Source organism: Pseudochaenichthys georgianus, chromosome 23 (genome assembly GCF_902827115.2).
Source record: "Pseudochaenichthys georgianus chromosome 23, fPseGeo1.2, whole genome shotgun sequence".
Taxonomy (NCBI): domain Eukaryota; kingdom Metazoa; phylum Chordata; class Actinopteri; order Perciformes; family Channichthyidae; genus Pseudochaenichthys; species Pseudochaenichthys georgianus.
In genome coordinates, this window is record NC_047525.1 from 4735603 (window position 1) to 4752756 (window position 17154).

Below are 17154 nucleotides of genomic sequence, written 5' to 3' on the forward strand. Positions count from 1 at the left end.
TTGGCCTACTTTAATTCATTTCTCCATTGGAAAACTGGCTCAACTTACCCCAAGGCCCATGGTTCACTTTACCCCATAGCCACCATTTTAGAAAAAATAGCTTAGCATTAAAATTCAGAGTCATCTTTAGCTTAATGATGGTTTAATATGCTGCCAACACATCAATATATACAATATATGCGTTTAAACCTGGATACTTTTTTTTGACATGACAGCCGATATAGCTGACATCTAGAACATTTACTTTGACAAGCAAAAAATGTTTTTTTGTAAAAATGTTTACTTACCAGACCACAATGAGCATCTCTCTTTCACAGGCAATGAGAAATGGGAGGAGCTTGCATAATTTCTGGTCACATGATTACAACTATAAGGCGTTGCCTGGTTACAGGGGGTGGTTCAACTTACCCTGATTTTATGACTGATTTTAAATGCCATTTTCTTAAATGTCTTTCGTTTTTTGTAAAGCACTTTGAATTGCCTTACCCACTGGCTCAACTTACCCCCTTCTCCCCTACGGATATACAGACTGTGAGCCAGTAACACACGCAGCATTCTAAATAATATGACAGTTAAACAATCAAGCCACATACAGTACATATAAACGTGTCCTATATGTTTCCTCAGACCCTGTGAGATGGATGGCTGACCTTGGAGCTCTCTGATTGGTTCGCTGAACTCTCTCCAGCTGCTGTCATGGCCAAAAGTCCGGAGGTGAAGCTGGCCGTCTTCGGCAGAGCCGGGGTGGGCAAGTCAGGTAAAGTGATGATAAAGTATTCAAATATTGTAAAGTGTGCGTAGGTCATAATAAACAATTGACCCTCATTTGCTGTTCTTCTGTTATTTAAATTGCCCAGAACTAGCGGATGGATTGTTCTCTTTACTTTGATGCCTGAAATGTCCTTGAATCAGTTTCCAGGAAACATTTAAAAGCCTTAAACACGGCTGAAGTGTCTGCAGGTTTATGGGTGCGTTTTGATGTTTCTGCTCGTTGTATGTTGTCCCCGTGGGTCTCAGCATGACCTCTGCTTTCTAATGTTTTCCCCCAACATCCTGTCAGTGTTTTTACACACACCATAGTTCCTCCTCGTGCTCAGTCTGTGTGTGCAGCACTACTAGGAGGTTGTTTTTGGTCTGGCTCAAATACCTTCACTCCCACAGATAAGTCAGTTGTGTCTTCATTATCATTTCAGCGTTCCTCTGTGAGCTGCGTTAGCTGAGCTGGAGCCTGCTATATTTTCTCCAGTCACCGACACAATTACACAGAACATATGTTTCCGAGCTTCAGAAAATCAAATGAAGACAGATTGCTTCTGCGTAACCATCAGCGGTTGGAACTCATGCTTAGAAAGCTCTCCCATGTCAAAGAAGTTCATTAAAATTAAAGACATACATACACACACCACCTTCACAGCTCACTTACAAACATGGTTCACTGAGAACTACACCTGCACACACTAGTCTGTGTTAAGTATGGCGTGAGTGTTACATGTTGTGATCATGGATGTTGCCCCTCGTGTCTGTGATGTGCTATATGTGACATGTACTGTATATAGTAACGTGTGTTGTTTATTGTTCTCTTTTATCCTCTTTCCTCCTTTTTATTTTATTTTATATATTTTCTTATAACTAATGCTGTTGATATATTGTAATTTTAAGGGTGTCTATTACCATCTGGCCGGGGACAACGGCTGGAAATTAGCCATGTCGGCTAAAGCTGCTCCATTTACTGTTTTTGTGACAGTTCATCGATGGGGACTGTCCACGACACTATACATAAATAAACTAAACTAAAATACCTGAGGAGGTTAACTCAAGTACTGAACTGTAACATAATGACTGCAGAGTTCACAACCTTCAGCTGAAAGGAGTGTGGTTGTAAAACATGTGAGGCTGAAGGTGTGTTTAACCCTGTACAGGAAACTGGGACATTAAAGCTCCCATCTGCAACTTTCTTCCTGAACTATAGTCTGCTATTAGCCCTGTCAAACCTGCCCTGATCCGTTTCCATGGTTTCAATCTCTCCATATCCCAACGTTATTACTGGGACTTCTGCTCAGTGGCTGCGTACTTGTGATCATTATTTAAAGAGGACATATTCTGCTCATTTTCTGTCCATATCCTTATGTAGTGTCTCTACTTTAAAGAGTCCTCTCCTGCTGATGTTCAGGTGTATATCAGTATGTAGTGTTTCTACTGGGACCTGTCTCCATGCTTTAATGTTCAAAAAGCTCTTTATTTTTCTCATACTGCCTGTGCTGCAGCACCTCTTTTCACCCTCTGTCTGAAACCAGAGCCCAGTCTGCTCTGATTGGTTAGCTGGCCGGCTCTGTTGTTATTGATCAACCGCTTAGCGATGTCTTTTGGCTTTACTGTATACCTCTGTTTCTTCACTCTAGTGATCATAATCACATTTGGGAACTTGCAAGAACATATCCAGCACAAACTCATGCTTGCTGTTAAATAGTTTTTAATACCAAGTCCCTTTCACACGGACCATCCATCCATCTTCTCCCGCTTATCCGCGGTCGGGTCGCGGGGGTAGCAGTTCCAGCAGAGAGCCCCAAACTTTCTTTTTCCTGGCCACATCAACCAGCTCTGACTGGGGGATCCCAAGGCGCTCCCAGGCCAGCGAAGAGATATAATCCCTCCACCTGGTCCTAGGTCTACCCCTTGGTCTCTTCCCAGCTGGACGTGCCTGGAACACCTCCCTAGGGAGGCGCCCAGGTGGCATCCTAACTAGGTGCCTGAACCACCTCAACTGGCTCCTTTCGACGCGAAGGAGGAGCGGCTCAACTCCGAGTCCCTCCCTGATGACCGAACTTCTCACCTTATCCCTAAGGGAGACACCAGCCACCCTGCGGAGAAAACCCATCTCGGCCGCTTGTATCCGCGATCTCGTTCTTTCGGTCATGACCCATCCTTCATGACCATAGGTGAGGGTAGGAACGAAAATGGCCCGGTAGACAGAGAGCTTTGCCTTCTGGCTCACCTCCCTTTTCGTCACAACGGTGCGGTAAAGCGACTGCAGTACCGCTCCCGCTGCTCCGATTCTCCGGCCCATCTCACGCTCCATTGTTCCCTCACTCAAGAACAAGACCCCGAGATACTTGAACTCCTTCACTTGGGGTAAGGACTCATTCCCTACTTGGAGTGGACAGTCCATCGGTTTCCTGCTGAGAACCATGGCCTCAGATTTGGAGGTGCTGATCCTCATCCCAGCCGCTTCACACTCGGTTGTGAACCGATCCAGTGAGTGCTGAAGGTCGCAGACCGATGAAGCCATCAGAACCACATCATCTGCAAAAAGCAGTGGTGCAATCCTTAGTCCACCGAACTGCAGACCCCCTCCCCCACGACTACGCCTCGAAATCCGAACCATGTATATTACAAACAGGATTGGTGACAAAGCGCAGCCCTGGCGGAGGCCAACCCTCACCGGAAATGGGTCCGACTTACTGCCGAGGACCCGGACACAGCTCTCGCTTTGGGAGTACAGAGATTGGATGGCCCTGAGTAGAGACCCCCTCACCCCATACTCCCGCAGCACCTCCCACAGTAACTCCCTGGGAACCCGGTCATACGCCTTCTCCAAGTCTACAAAACACATGTAGACCGGATAAGCGTACTCCCAGGCCCCCTCCAGGATCCTTGCGAGAGTAAAAAGCTGATCCGTCGTTCCACGACCAGGACGGAATCCGCATTGTTCCTCCTCAATCTGAGGTTCGACAATCGGCCTGACCCTCCTTTCGAGTACCTTAGAGTAAACTTTCCCGGGGAGGCTGAGTAGTGTGATGCCTCTGTAATTGGCACACACCCTCTGATCGCAACGTTGATGAGACGTGTCAACCATGATAGTCCCTCAACACCCAGAGCCTTCAGCATTTCCGGGCGGATCTCATCCACCCCCGGGGCTTTGCCACTGTGGAGTTGTTTGACGACCTCAGTGACCTCCCCCCGGGAGATTGGTGTTGATCCCCCGTCATACTCCAGCTCTGCCTCTAACATAGAGGGCGGAGTTGTCGGGTTCAGGAGTTCCTCAAAGTGTTCCTTCCAACGCCCTAACACTCTATCAGTTGAGGTCAACAACGTCCCATCCTTACTGTACACAGCTTGGATGGTTCCCTGCTTCCCCCTCCTGAGGTGTCGGACAGTTTTCCAGAACAACTTTGGTGCCGCCCGAAAGTCTTTCTCCATGTCTTCTCCGAACTTCTCCCACACCCGCTGCTTTGCCTCGGCCACGGATGAGGCTGCTGCCCTTCGGGCCTGTCGGTACCTTGCAACTGCCTCGGGAGTCCCCCGGGATAACAAATCCCTGAAGGCCTCCTTCTTCAGTCGGACGGCTTCCCTGACCACCGGTGTCCACCAGGAGGTTCGAGGGTTACCGCCCCTTGATGCACCTAAGACCTTGAGACCACAGCTCCCCGCCGCGGCTTCGGCAATAGAGGCTTTGAACACCGACCACTCTGGTTCAATGTCCTCAACCTCCACAGGAATGCCCGAAAAGCTCCGCCGGAGGTGCGAGTTGAAGGCCTCCTGAACTTGGGCCTCCTCCAGATGTTCCCAGTTCACCCGAACTACACGTTTGGGCTTACCAGGTCTATCCAGAGGCTTCCCCCGCCACTCGACCCAACTCACCACCAGATGGTGATCAGTTGACAACTCGGCCCCTCTCTTTACCCGAGTGTCCAAAACATACGGCCTCAGGTCCGATGATACGATAACGAAATCAATCATGGACCTTCTGCCTAGGGTGCTCTGGTACCACGTAGACTTATGAGCATCCTTATGTTCAAACATGGTGTTTGTTATGGCCAATCCATGACTAGCACAGAAGTCCAGTAACAAACCACCACTCCGGTTCAGATCAGGGGGGCCGTTCCTCCCAATCACGCCACTCCAAGTGTCTCCATCATTGCCCACATGTGCGTTGAAGTCTCCCAGCAAGATTAAAGAGTCCCCTTCAGGAGCCCCATACAGGACTCTTTCCAGGGTCTCCAAGAAGGCCGTATACTCTGAACTGCTGACCACGGCAGCACAGTACACGGACCATTGACAGTGCAAATCATATAAACAAGGCATCAAATCAGTGCAAGGGGGGGACATTCTGCAATGAGAGAGACAAGCATATATGCTTTAGGCTAGGATTAATCACTGAACACATTCGTTAATCAGAGCATTCACATAGGAACGTCACTATATCAGGGCCAGGAAACCGGTTTGCAGCTTTCAGTAAAAGTTCACGTTTTGAAAAAAAAAAATTAGGCTGTTATTCATAAAAGATACTTCAGATCCCAGGAGTTACCAGGGCTTTGAAGAGGACAGTTGAGTCATGCTCTTTATAATGCACGATAAGATGGTAGTTATTGTTCTCCTCTGATGCTACATGTCTCCCATGAAATCCCTTCAACACATGAACAGCTCTCAGCTAAACATAGCCCTTCAGTGGAAGCCCACACATGCTAATGAATCAGCCTTCTCTTGAATGGGCATTGGGACTCAATCCGTATTCTCCCACTGCATGCACAATATTGGAGACGGGGGTAAGATGAACACATTTGACTTATGCTGTCCTCTAGGCAATGAACATTTAGGAAGATTCAAATGACAACAACAACAACAACCGTTGTGTCTATCACAAAGGGCACTAACCAAGGGGTACATTGATCCGAGTCGAGGGCTAAATGGAGCCATCTGGGGTTAAACTGACCAGTCGAGTTGTTCAAACTTAAGTGGTTTGGTACAGGAATGTTGTTTGCTATTTCATGTCAATTGTTAGACACTTGTATCCACTTTTTAACAACATGCTGACTGATCAGAGCATCGTCCTTAGCAGCTGCCTGTTAGCGGAAATCATCAATCATATCTCTGGAATGTCCAAATTGACCAATAAGAATTGAGTATTCAACTAAGCTGTGTAATAAATATGAATAATATATATTTACTTAATTATTTATTTGTAAAACTCACAGTAGGATGTTATATTTTGAAACACACACACACACACACGCACGCACGCACGCACGCGCGCACGCACACACACGCACGCACACGCACACGCACACGCACACGCACACGCACACACACACACACACACAGTGGATCCCAGTACTAAAGGTAATCCCTTGTGAGATTTTAAGGAGTATATTTTCTATGCTCTATGATCATGTCTGTAATATTTATATTTGTCACTAATATTGATGCATATATATATATCTGTTAAACACTTTTTGGGATGTCTTTGTTTGGGATACATAATGAGTACAATTTGTTTTACTTTTATATATATTAGGGCTGTCAAACGATTAAAAAATTTAATCAGATTAATCACAGCTTAAAAATTAATTAATCATGATTAATCACCATTCGAACTATGTCCAAAATATGCCATTTATTTATGTATATTGTTGTGGGAATGGAAAGATAAATGAAAGAAGGCGGATATATCCATTTAACATACAGTATCTATTTGTTTATTATAACATTTTTCTGCATGTCAAAATGAAAGACAACCCACACACCTATCAATCATCAAACCGTGGGGTCTTAATTCATTACGTGTTGATTTCTATCAACGGGGGAGTACTTCAGGAAAGTCGACAGAGGGGGGGGGGGGGGGGGGCTAGTGGAGTACTTCGTGACCACAGAGTGTGAACGTTGTGATCAGCTGTTTTAGCGCAGTTCTCCAGTGAGGGGGGGAGTCTCCCTCCGCAGCCGGTTGGCGTAGTTTTGGCACAGTTCCGTTGTACAGACCGACGTTAACAGCAGCCCTGTCTGTGCACACGGAGACCGACTCTGTCGTCCGGTGATCTAACCGCCTTCTGGAAAAGCTTCACAAGTATGTCGGTACGCAAATGCACTTTGTGACACAAGTGACGGTACGCATTTCAGATTACGCACATAACCTGCGTACCAGTTATGTGCACCCCTGTACCAGAGCCATATTATTACTATTATATGGCTCTGCCCTGTACTACAGCAAAAGTATTCTCCGTCGGGACTTCCTGCAACAACGCCACGCCGTTATCAAAGATGTTCTATTGAGAAGACGATCACTACGTGACAAATGTTTTCAAAACCGTGGCTACTGAAATCAATCTTACTAACTGCTGTCTGTGCAATTTACTCCGCGAGTTGGCAGACTTTATTTTGCTTACTTTAACATCATTTTTCATGGTGGGGCTAAGCCATTTCTTGGTATGGGTGTAGCCTACCCCAGCCATACCCTGGCGCTGCCATTCTGCACATGCGTTAAATGCGTTAAATATTTTAACGCAATTAATTCAAGAAATTAATTACCGCCGTTAACGCGATAATTTTGACAGCACATAGGGAGGCGTGTGACACAGTGAGTTAATGCGCTGATCTTCGAATCAGAGAATAACACATGTGAGTCCCGCTGCAGTCAGCATGTCGTTGTGTCCCTGAGACGCTTCACCCCAAACTGCTCCTGTGGGGATTGTCCTCAGTGTTGAGTATGTAAGTTGCTTTGGATAAAAGGGTCTAACATGGAATGTAATAATGTAATTTAATATATGAGGGAAAACATGGCAGCAGGTGATTTACTCTGCATGCTGGAGCTCGAAGCCACTCTTTCCTTGTGTCGAGTTGCAGGTTAGCTTTGATGACATGTAAATAGAAAGAGCTGTGTTGCCATGACAAGCAGAACAGAATGTTGTTGAAATGTAAAAGTGCACCACTTAATATTTATTTGAGCAATGGACCAAAATACATTGTGAGAGGTGTAGCTCATGGAAACAAACCTAGAGATGACCATTCAATATACTCTCTTAGCTCCACTCAGCAATTTAGCATGTCTTATAGCAGTTAAGACCATCGATCTACTGCATCTACCTATCATTTATTTTAACACGTACAATGTGAGTCGCTATCTGACGTTCATCCAATGAATACAATGTGCTGCAACAACACTGAGAGCACACACATTTACACACTGAATAGTGTGCTCGAGTGTGTGTATTTGTTTACTGTTAGTAGTAGTAGTAGTAGTAGTAGTAGAACCTTTATTTATCCAGGAAAATCAATTAAGAACAAATTCTTATTTACAATGATGACCTGACAGGAGGCAAAGGCTTCCTGAGGGGATGGGGTTTGGGAGGAAATAAAAAGACACACTCCGGGCACTACAGAACCCAGGAGACAACACAAACACATAGAGCAAAGAACAAACACAGCAAAGACTGTTGAGTCACATATTGTTGTCTGTTACTCAACGTTCCACTTATTACAGAATACTCGTCAAACAAACTTTTCTAGCTGTAATTAATTTTGTTTTCATAGTGGAGGAAAATACAGGGAGGATCATATTCCTTCCATATGAAAGCCAACCGTTGGATGTTTTTCATTCGTCACATGAGATATTCCAGTCATGTCTCCTCTGTCTAACCCTCGGCGGCAGGGAAACACATCGCTCTCCCTTTACCTCACACTCCTTATTTGCATGTAGTTGTGTTGAGGAGTCACAGCTTCATCCCGGCAGTCAGAATGGAACAGGACATTTATTATTCTGAAAATGAGTTTTAGTCCAAAGGCTTTCTGGCTGATTTGTCTGCGATGAGTGAGGTAACACCAAACACAACATTTCTTTTAAAGCTTGCTTGGCAATCATTTTTACTTTTCATGTCTGTTGCTTTTAAAACACAGACTTATATTCAGTGTAATACCATACACATATCTACCAGACAAATGTAAATGTTAAGTATACCATTCACACTTTAACATGTTGACTGCCACTGACCCTTTGATTGGTAGACGACCATTTAGCCACAACGGTCCATGCACTTATCATTTATTTATAACTTAAAGGTGGGGTAGGTAAGTTTCAGAAACCGGCTCGAGTGCACTAAAATGTGATAGTACACAGCCGAAAAGAATCCGCCCCTTCCTTCAGACTTCCTTACAGAGCACCTCCTCCAACACACATGAACGTGCACATGACGTCAGCAGACTGGTGGAAGTGGCCGCCTGTTTCTGGCGAGTCATTGAAGTACTGCTGCGATGCACGCCCAATGACGGCACGCCCAATGACAGCACGCCCAATGACAGCACGCCCAATGACAGCACGCCCAATGAGGGCACGAGATACATGTGTGCGTGCACGAGATGGAAGGCTGACAGACAGGGCGGCAATCCAATCGGATTGGATTGCCGCCCTGTCTGTTGTACTTTTTACAGTACCACGGCTTCCACAGATGACGTTTTTTTATGGATTTTTTGTCAAAGCACTTCAGATATTCATTGCTATCGGGATGTTAAGAGCATTCCAATGAATATAACAAAAAGTGTATCTCGAGCCGGTTTCTGAAACTTACCTACCCCACCTTTAAACGTTAATAAAAGGAAAAAAAGGGGGGATTATTCTCCATTGTTTGTGACCCGGGTAGTACTGTTCTAAAAACACGACTGTTTGCTATCCTGGCTCCAGAACTTTGGAAGGAACTAACTTGATATCAGGACAGCATTTCAAGCTAGTGTATTGCATGTGTTGTTAGACACTTTGATTAAAAGGCATTTGAAAATACACACCTTTTTTCTCCATTTTTCAAATGCCATGTATCAACTGGAGGATTCTTGCTCTCTCACTTGGTATGAATGAATGTCACCACTCACCACGACAGCTGTAGAGTGAGGAGGGCGGAGATTGAAGTAAAACACTCACTGGCAGCAGCACTGAGTCTCCAACCGGCCGATCTGCTCCAACAAACGCCGTTTCTGGTCTTAATTAGAACCGTTTCTGTTCGACATGTTAACATCCGATAGACAGACACCGACAACAACATGCCACTACTTTACTTTTCTATACTGACGTCATCAGTGCTTAATAGGTAAATCAATACTAGAAATATACTCAACAAAAGACGCCTTTTCTCCAGGCGTTCACATGCGCTCTCTTCTCCATGGAAACAAAGAAAGGATGCTTATCTGTTCGAGGCCACATTTCAACTTAGTTTTCTCTCAAAAACTGGCATAGGAAGTTTCTCATTTTGAACAGAAGCATCTGTAGATCTGCAAGTCATGACCCAAGTTGGGCACAAGATATAGTAGATGCATATCTTCTAGTGTGTGTATCTTCACTGCCATCGTGAGTCTAGGGGCGACACGGGACGTGAGACTCCCCTCTTCTCTGTTCAGGAGAGGAAAGTCTGCACTCGACTGCACTTTTCTAGTTAGAATGACATTTAAAGAATAAATACAACAACAAAAGGTTTCAAAAGAGAAATGAAGTTGTGTTTGTACCAAGTCAACCAAGCAGACATTGTAGAAGATAGCAGCGGGTCTCTAAATGGTTTTGACATCTTGACATTGTGAGCTCATGTTAATGTCTTTGAAATAGGCTTCCTGCTGAAAGATGGCCCTGCCAATCGTTTACACTTTAATCACTGTTGCCGTCATCATGCGGCTTCCACAATCAACTTCCTGGGATGCCTGTCGGAGGAAATGGAAGTCCTGTAAAGTAATGAAATAACATCCATCAGGGTTTGTGTGTGGAGCTGGCTGTGCACCCCCCAACATCAGCAGGAAGCAGAGGCTCGCCGCTGGCCTCTGACAGCTCACAGAGCCCACAGCTGGGCAGACGTCTGGCTGTTTGCGTCCCCTGGTTACATCGTGCATGTTTGAGCTGGTGAGCAGCCATGAGCTATGACTCATCACACGCGTTATGCTGAGGCTGAGTCTAATCAGCGTCTCTCTTTTAGATAAGAGATGCAAAAAGGTTCACAAGTGGCGTTCAGGGCCACTGCAGTGATGCGATCGACTTGAGTATGCTACATAAGACTTACTGCAAGGCTTTGTTCTTTTGATTGCTTTGACGTGTTGGGTCATTCAGAGGTCAGGGCCTGTTGCTGCTGTGTGTCGCCATGTCATAGATACTTGTGTATGCTGATCTTGCTCTTTTGCACTTTTTGCATATCATGTATTTAGTTTTTGCTATGTTTGCAAAATGTAATTTTCTTAAATGTTTTATGTGAGGATGAAATGACACAGCTACAGCACAACCAGGTGTGTGATGGTAGGTTGTGAAATTGAACAGGGTTTTTAGTCAGGTATGAATTATGTGGCTGTAAATAATGTAAATAATACTTGGACAATACCGTATGTTTTACTCCACTACTTGTATTTGACACCATGGTTACACTGATTGTCCATATTATTTAAAAGAAATACTGCGCTCCCTGACACCGTAAAAGATTGGTTCGCTCTGACCCCTATCCATACAAAAAGGCATGTAGTTATGCATATGTGTATACAGACTTAATGTGTATAGGTCCTGTGCATGTGTGTACTTGTACTGTGTGTGTATACAGAATATATATTAACCTAACAGAGATACACTGAATCACCCCTAGGGGATTCATAATCATTTTCTTCTTAATTCAACTATAATATAATAATACATTTCATTTATAGCACACTTTAAAAACAACGTCATCTCAAGGTGCTTCACAATGCTATAAGGAGAAAATAATAAAACAAATAAAACAAAGTTATCCATGGAGCATATTGAATATGCTAATGACTTAGGATACTAGGATGAATAGGATACTCGCAGTATAACAAGTGATTCAAGTAAGCACCACTTTTACCAACTACAACAATTAAATGGATTGTGGACATTATTGGATTAATAATTATAATCTAGCAATAATTATAATCTAGTGATATGTTATTCTTAAAGTGGACACTAAGCATGGTAATATATATGTTTGTTTTACTTTTAACTTTTGACTGCAGGACTTGTACTTACTTCTTAAATAAGATTTTGAAACTGCAATATGAATACTTTTACTTCAAGATCTGAGTAATGTGTCCACCTTTGTTAAGGTGTATGTGGTGTTGCTGTCAGGACGCTGTAGTTTTGATATAAATGCAACACACATGAACATAAACTGTTTTGGTAAAGTATGTTCAGGGTGGGATGCCGAAGAGAGAAGCTACCTTAAGCTGTCAGAGAAGCAACATGTCTTCGGCGTGCCGACACTCATCTTTCTCCTCAATGCCCAGAGCTTCCTGTTGTCATGAGAAAGAAACAGGCTGTCCTTCAACGTTTGAGCTTTTTAAAGACTGCCTGTATGACTTTCTAAACTTCCCCCAGTTTCGATTCACCTGGCAGGCGCACACGCTCCAGGCTGAACGGGAGAAAGGGTTATTTCTAGATTGGAGTTTCTGATTCTGCGCCTTCAGTCTGAATACATATCAGCAATTAATCAGACTTCCCTTGACACACACAGCAGACCCTGAAAAGGGAAATGGCTGTGTGCTTTTTCTTCTGTCGAATTATATATAGAGCACACCTACGACCTCTAAATATCCGTCTTGTATTGTCTGTTCTCGTGTGTTCGTCACGTGTGAGTCATCGCTGGTTACTTTCCTCTTTGCTTTTAACAAACCAACTCTGTGGAGATTAGCGGCGCTTTTGAACTGTCATGATAGGTCCATTAAGTACTTTCATGTGTACGTCTGAAGGCGCGCTATCAGCCGAGCTGCAGGTTAATGTTTAATTATCATGGCCACTCACCAATATGTCATGTATTCCAAACGGTTCCCCCCAAACTAAAACCCCTTTTGTTTTCCAAGGCAGTGATATAACTGTTAATCATGTCCACACTTTCATTTGTATTTACTCTCCATGCAATCCTTCATATCAACTGGACAGTATTTAAAGAAGAAGAGATTCTATGATTTACATGCACACTTAAATTCAACTATCAATGTGAATATGACAACATTCAGAATTTGAAGTGGGTCATGTTAAAAGCATATTCTGCATAATGGCTTCTTGCTGAAGTAGGCCTTATTTTGACTAGGACATAAGGAAGTGCCAGTTAGGTTTCTTTAAGAGGAATCTTTGGGATATGAACATGATATCAGGTAGGGGGTATTCACCGTAGTTGAGTCTGAGGGCCAGCACAAACCAGCAGGGATGCATGTCCAAAAGGAAAGCCCACACAACTACTTTGACACATCAGGCTGAGACTTGAACCGTAACAGCTCTTTGATTATGTGAATATAACAAAGCCAACGATTTAAAACAAATGGTTGAAGGAATGAGGGAAAATAAATAAAATCCTATTTTTGTGTGTAACGGGAATATTGGAGGAATATTCATTTGAATTTGCTCTCAGATCAGTAGGATGAGTGTCTTCTTCGTAATACGGGGAACAAACACCAACGGTGGTGCATGTTAGCTCAGTCGTGTGTAAGCCTACGGAGACTCACTTTCTGTCCACATTACAACACACTTTGAAATCAAGCATGAGTCAAGACTGAGGATGAAACACCGGGCTGGCCTCGCCATAGAAACACCAAAGATCCTTTAGATGTCAAAGACGTTGACGTTTCTTTCATTACCAATGAGAGACAACAGTGTGTGACTTTACTGCCGCTTCCCCCCATCCAACCTTACGTTAGCTACCTATCAGTTGTAACTGTGACAAGCATAACACAGTGAATATCATCAGTGAGTGAACATCATCTCACATAGCACTGGAGTCCAGCAGAGATTCTGTGTTCTATCCCAGGCGTACAGAGGGTAAGAAAGTACTTTCTCCCAGCTGCTCTTTTTATAGAGCATTACCATCATGTGTGTAATCACGGTGAGGAGGATCTCTGCAAGGTGTGGTTGCCTCAGAGTCTCTGCCTCACATGTGGCTCTGGGTGGATAGTGCTGTGGTGCTATTGTTAGAGGCTAAATGAAAGGGATGCATCCTCATGCCCTTCCTGTTCTTACCCCGCAACTGCAAGTTTCTGTCCTTTTGAATCTTCAGAGAAGTGCAATCAAATCCTCTCTGGTGTAGGGATACCAGCGATTATTCGATTATTCGAATATTCGCTACAGTCTCCATAATCGAATATTATTTTTAAAAATCGATTTTATTTATATATATTTTTTTTATGTTTTTTTTTTTTTCTGGCTTAGTTTCAACCAAAATATATATAAATATATATATGCTAATAATAGTAATAGTATTAATAATTGTAAATGGTCATTGGTCACACCACCAGTTTGTTTTACTGTAAACTTGGAGGAAGCCTGCTGCAGCACGCTCCACACCGCCCCCGCCCCCCCTCTCCCTCACACGTGGTGCGACTAAAGATGAACAAAGCCGGTCGAATAATCGATTATTATTCGCCAGGGCTGCCGAATAATCGATTTTGATCATGGTCAGTTTCTGGCAACCCTATGGTGTCCTATTGTACTGAGCCACAGGCCCCAGAGGAGCCTCTCTCTCTCTCTCTCTCTCTCTCTCTCTCTCTCTCTCTCTCTCTCTCTCTCTCTCTCTCTCTCTCTATCTCTCTCTCTCTCTCTCTCTCTCAATTCAATTCAATTCAAAGGGGCTTTATTGGCATGAAAGTTAAATTAAACAATGTTGCCAAAGCATCACAATACAAAATAATTAACAACATTAACATACATTTCAAATGTTTACATATTATTGATGATATATATACAGTGATATAATTACATTTCAACACGTGTGTGTGTGTGTGTGTGTGTGTGTGGTGTGTGTGTGTGTGTGTGTGTGTGTGTGTGTGTGTGTGTGTGTGTGTGTGTGTGTGTGTGTGTGTGTGTGTGTGTGTGTGTGTGTGTGTGTGTGTGTGTGTGTGTGTGTGTGTGTGTGTGTGTGTGTGTGTGTGTGTGTGTGTGTGTGTGTGTGTGTGTGTGTGTGTGTGTGTGTGTGTGTGTGTGTCATTCACTGTCCCTCAGGTTGTGGCATGTGTATACATATTGGGCAGCAAGGTGTGCCTTGTCTCCTTCTCCTAGGAGTACTCTCAGTCTTGAGAGGTCATCAACCTCCTTGAAACCTGGGATTACAGAGTTCAACTTGTTCCAGTAAACGCTCCTTACTTCGTTGAATGTTTGGCACTTCAGGAGGAAGTGCATCTCTGTCTCGGTCTCACCTGTCGTACAGTGACCACATATTCTGTTCTCTTTTGGTTGCCAGGATCTTTTGAGTGTTCCTGTTTCGATTGCCAGTCTGTGGTCACTGAGCCTGTACTTGGTTAGGATCTGTCTCTGCTTTCTATCTCTGACAGTAGAGAGATATTCTGCAAGCTCGTACTCTCTGTTTAGAGCCAGGTAACATTCTAATCTGCTTTGGCTTCTCGTCTCGTCTTCCCAATGTTGTAAATAGTTGTCTTTACATTGTGCTATAATGCGTTTGACTGCGATTGGTGTTTGGAGAGTAGTGCTGCTGAGAGACTGGTCAGAGTGGCTCTGAGAGGGGGCAGCTAGCCTCAGCACCAGCTGCCATAGGGGACTCTTTTCTGGGGTCAGCTCTTGGCTCTGGAGGGCTTTGGAGTGGAGGGTGTCTCGGGGGCTGGATCTAAGGTGGTTAAAGAATGTTAGTGCTCTCTTTTGAGTGTTGATGATCAGTGGGTATCTGCCTAATTCTCTCTCTCTCTCTCTCTCTCTGCCATTGTCTGCTCATGGAGCTCGTCCAGAGTAGGGTTGCCAGAAACTGACCATGATCAAAATCGATTATTCGGCAGCCCTGGCGAATAATAATCGATTATTCGACCCCCCCCCCCACGGGAGAGAAAAAAAAATAAAAAATCAGACAAAAGGAATTCCGTTGTTTTCTTTACTAGAACATGTTTAACAGTACAAACAACAAACAAGCATGTCATCACAACGACGTGGCCTTGAAGTGAAGTTGGTAATGGCCAGCTGTGCTGCGTCTTTCTCTGTAACCTCTGTAAATAAAACAAACTGGTGGTGTGACCAATGGCCATTTACAATTATTAATACTATTACTATTATTAGCATATATATATTTATATATATTTTGGTTGAAACTAAGACAGGAAAAAAAAAAAAAACATAAATAATAAAAAAAAATATATAAATAATTAAATAAAAATATATAAATAAAATCGATTTTTAAAAATAATATTCGATTATGGAGACTGTAACGAATATTCGAATAATCGAATAATCACTGGCATCCCTAGTCCAGAGCATCTGACCTTTACTGTCATTCAAAGTGATCTCGATACACACAGTGACATGTTTGTTCTGAACAATCACATTCAGAATGGGAAGTGTACTCAGGCAGAGGTGTATTTAAAGGTTCCAGTGTTATATAAAGCACTCTCCGAAAGTAGACAACAACTCCAAGTCTGAAGTAATGAGTCAGCAACACGAGCAGCATGGCACATATCAGTGTTTGTTTCACAGTGGGTCTGTCACAGCTCTCGTGGTTAGTTGTATTTCTGTGTGTTGGTTCTCTTTTTCGCTGCAGGTTGACTATGTTTGGCATATACTGTATTGTCGTGATTTTCTATATTATTATATTCAGTGAACTGTTTTGTCATTTGAAATGAGTCCTTTGGGATTGTTGAGACTCTGTAAGTGTTCTCCAAATGGCTTAATTTCAAAGTGCTGGAAAACGTTTTTATTAAGTTACCTCACGATTAAATAGCTTTCCATGATATGTATATATGATGTTTTCAAAAGGTCCTAGACATTTCCCACAGATGGAGTTTATCCAAAGACAAACATATTGTATTAGGTGAGTGAATTCCTGTTGGAGCACGGGTTAATATTGAATCATTGTGAAGACAATAGAAAGCCATTCAAAGCATTATTACACTCGTAGTTCCAGACCCTGACTTCCCCTTTGAGCTGCATTCCATCCATTAAACATGTCTCACTTTCTTTCCTTCTCATTTCCTGTCCACATTTCCTGTGCCTCTAGTTAGGGCTTTGAATCCCCAACACACTGAACAGGAGGATTTAGTGTAAGCATCAGCATGTCCGAATACATGTATATGTACTGTGTATAGAAGGCAATTGGGATTCTTATTACAGGGCATTCTATCAATCAATTCAAATATTGTTTTGGTCCGTTTTACTGACCTTACCAGCAAATGTAATTACATCGCTCACGATGTGTGCAAATCCCTCAGCATTACACATGATCGACGAAACAATATTAGCTCAGCAGAGTAAACACTGTCTAATGGCTGGATTGCAGATGTATTTATTATGAGAACTTGGCTTGAGGCGGAATAACAAATTGAGCGGCCAACATGCCATCTTGTGATACACAGAATTTGTTTAATACACAACTTAATTTAAATGGTAAGCTGTCTGCCAACGAAAGACTGAACAGTGCTCATACTAATATTATG

The 17154-nt window shown here is 43.3% G+C and overlaps 1 protein-coding gene across 1 annotated transcript in view; it reads left to right on the forward strand.

The window, feature by feature from the left end:
* The first annotated feature begins 628 nt into the window (after nucleotides 1-628).
* Nucleotides 629-17154, forward strand: part of rerg (RAS-like, estrogen-regulated, growth inhibitor) — a 79284-nt gene continuing 62758 nt past the window's right edge. The window contains exon 1 of the mRNA XM_034074842.2: nucleotides 629-757. Within this exon, the coding sequence (XP_033930733.1) occupies nucleotides 697-757 (61 nt within the window). The 5' untranslated portion in view covers nucleotides 629-696. The remainder of the gene's footprint in view (nucleotides 758-17154) is intronic.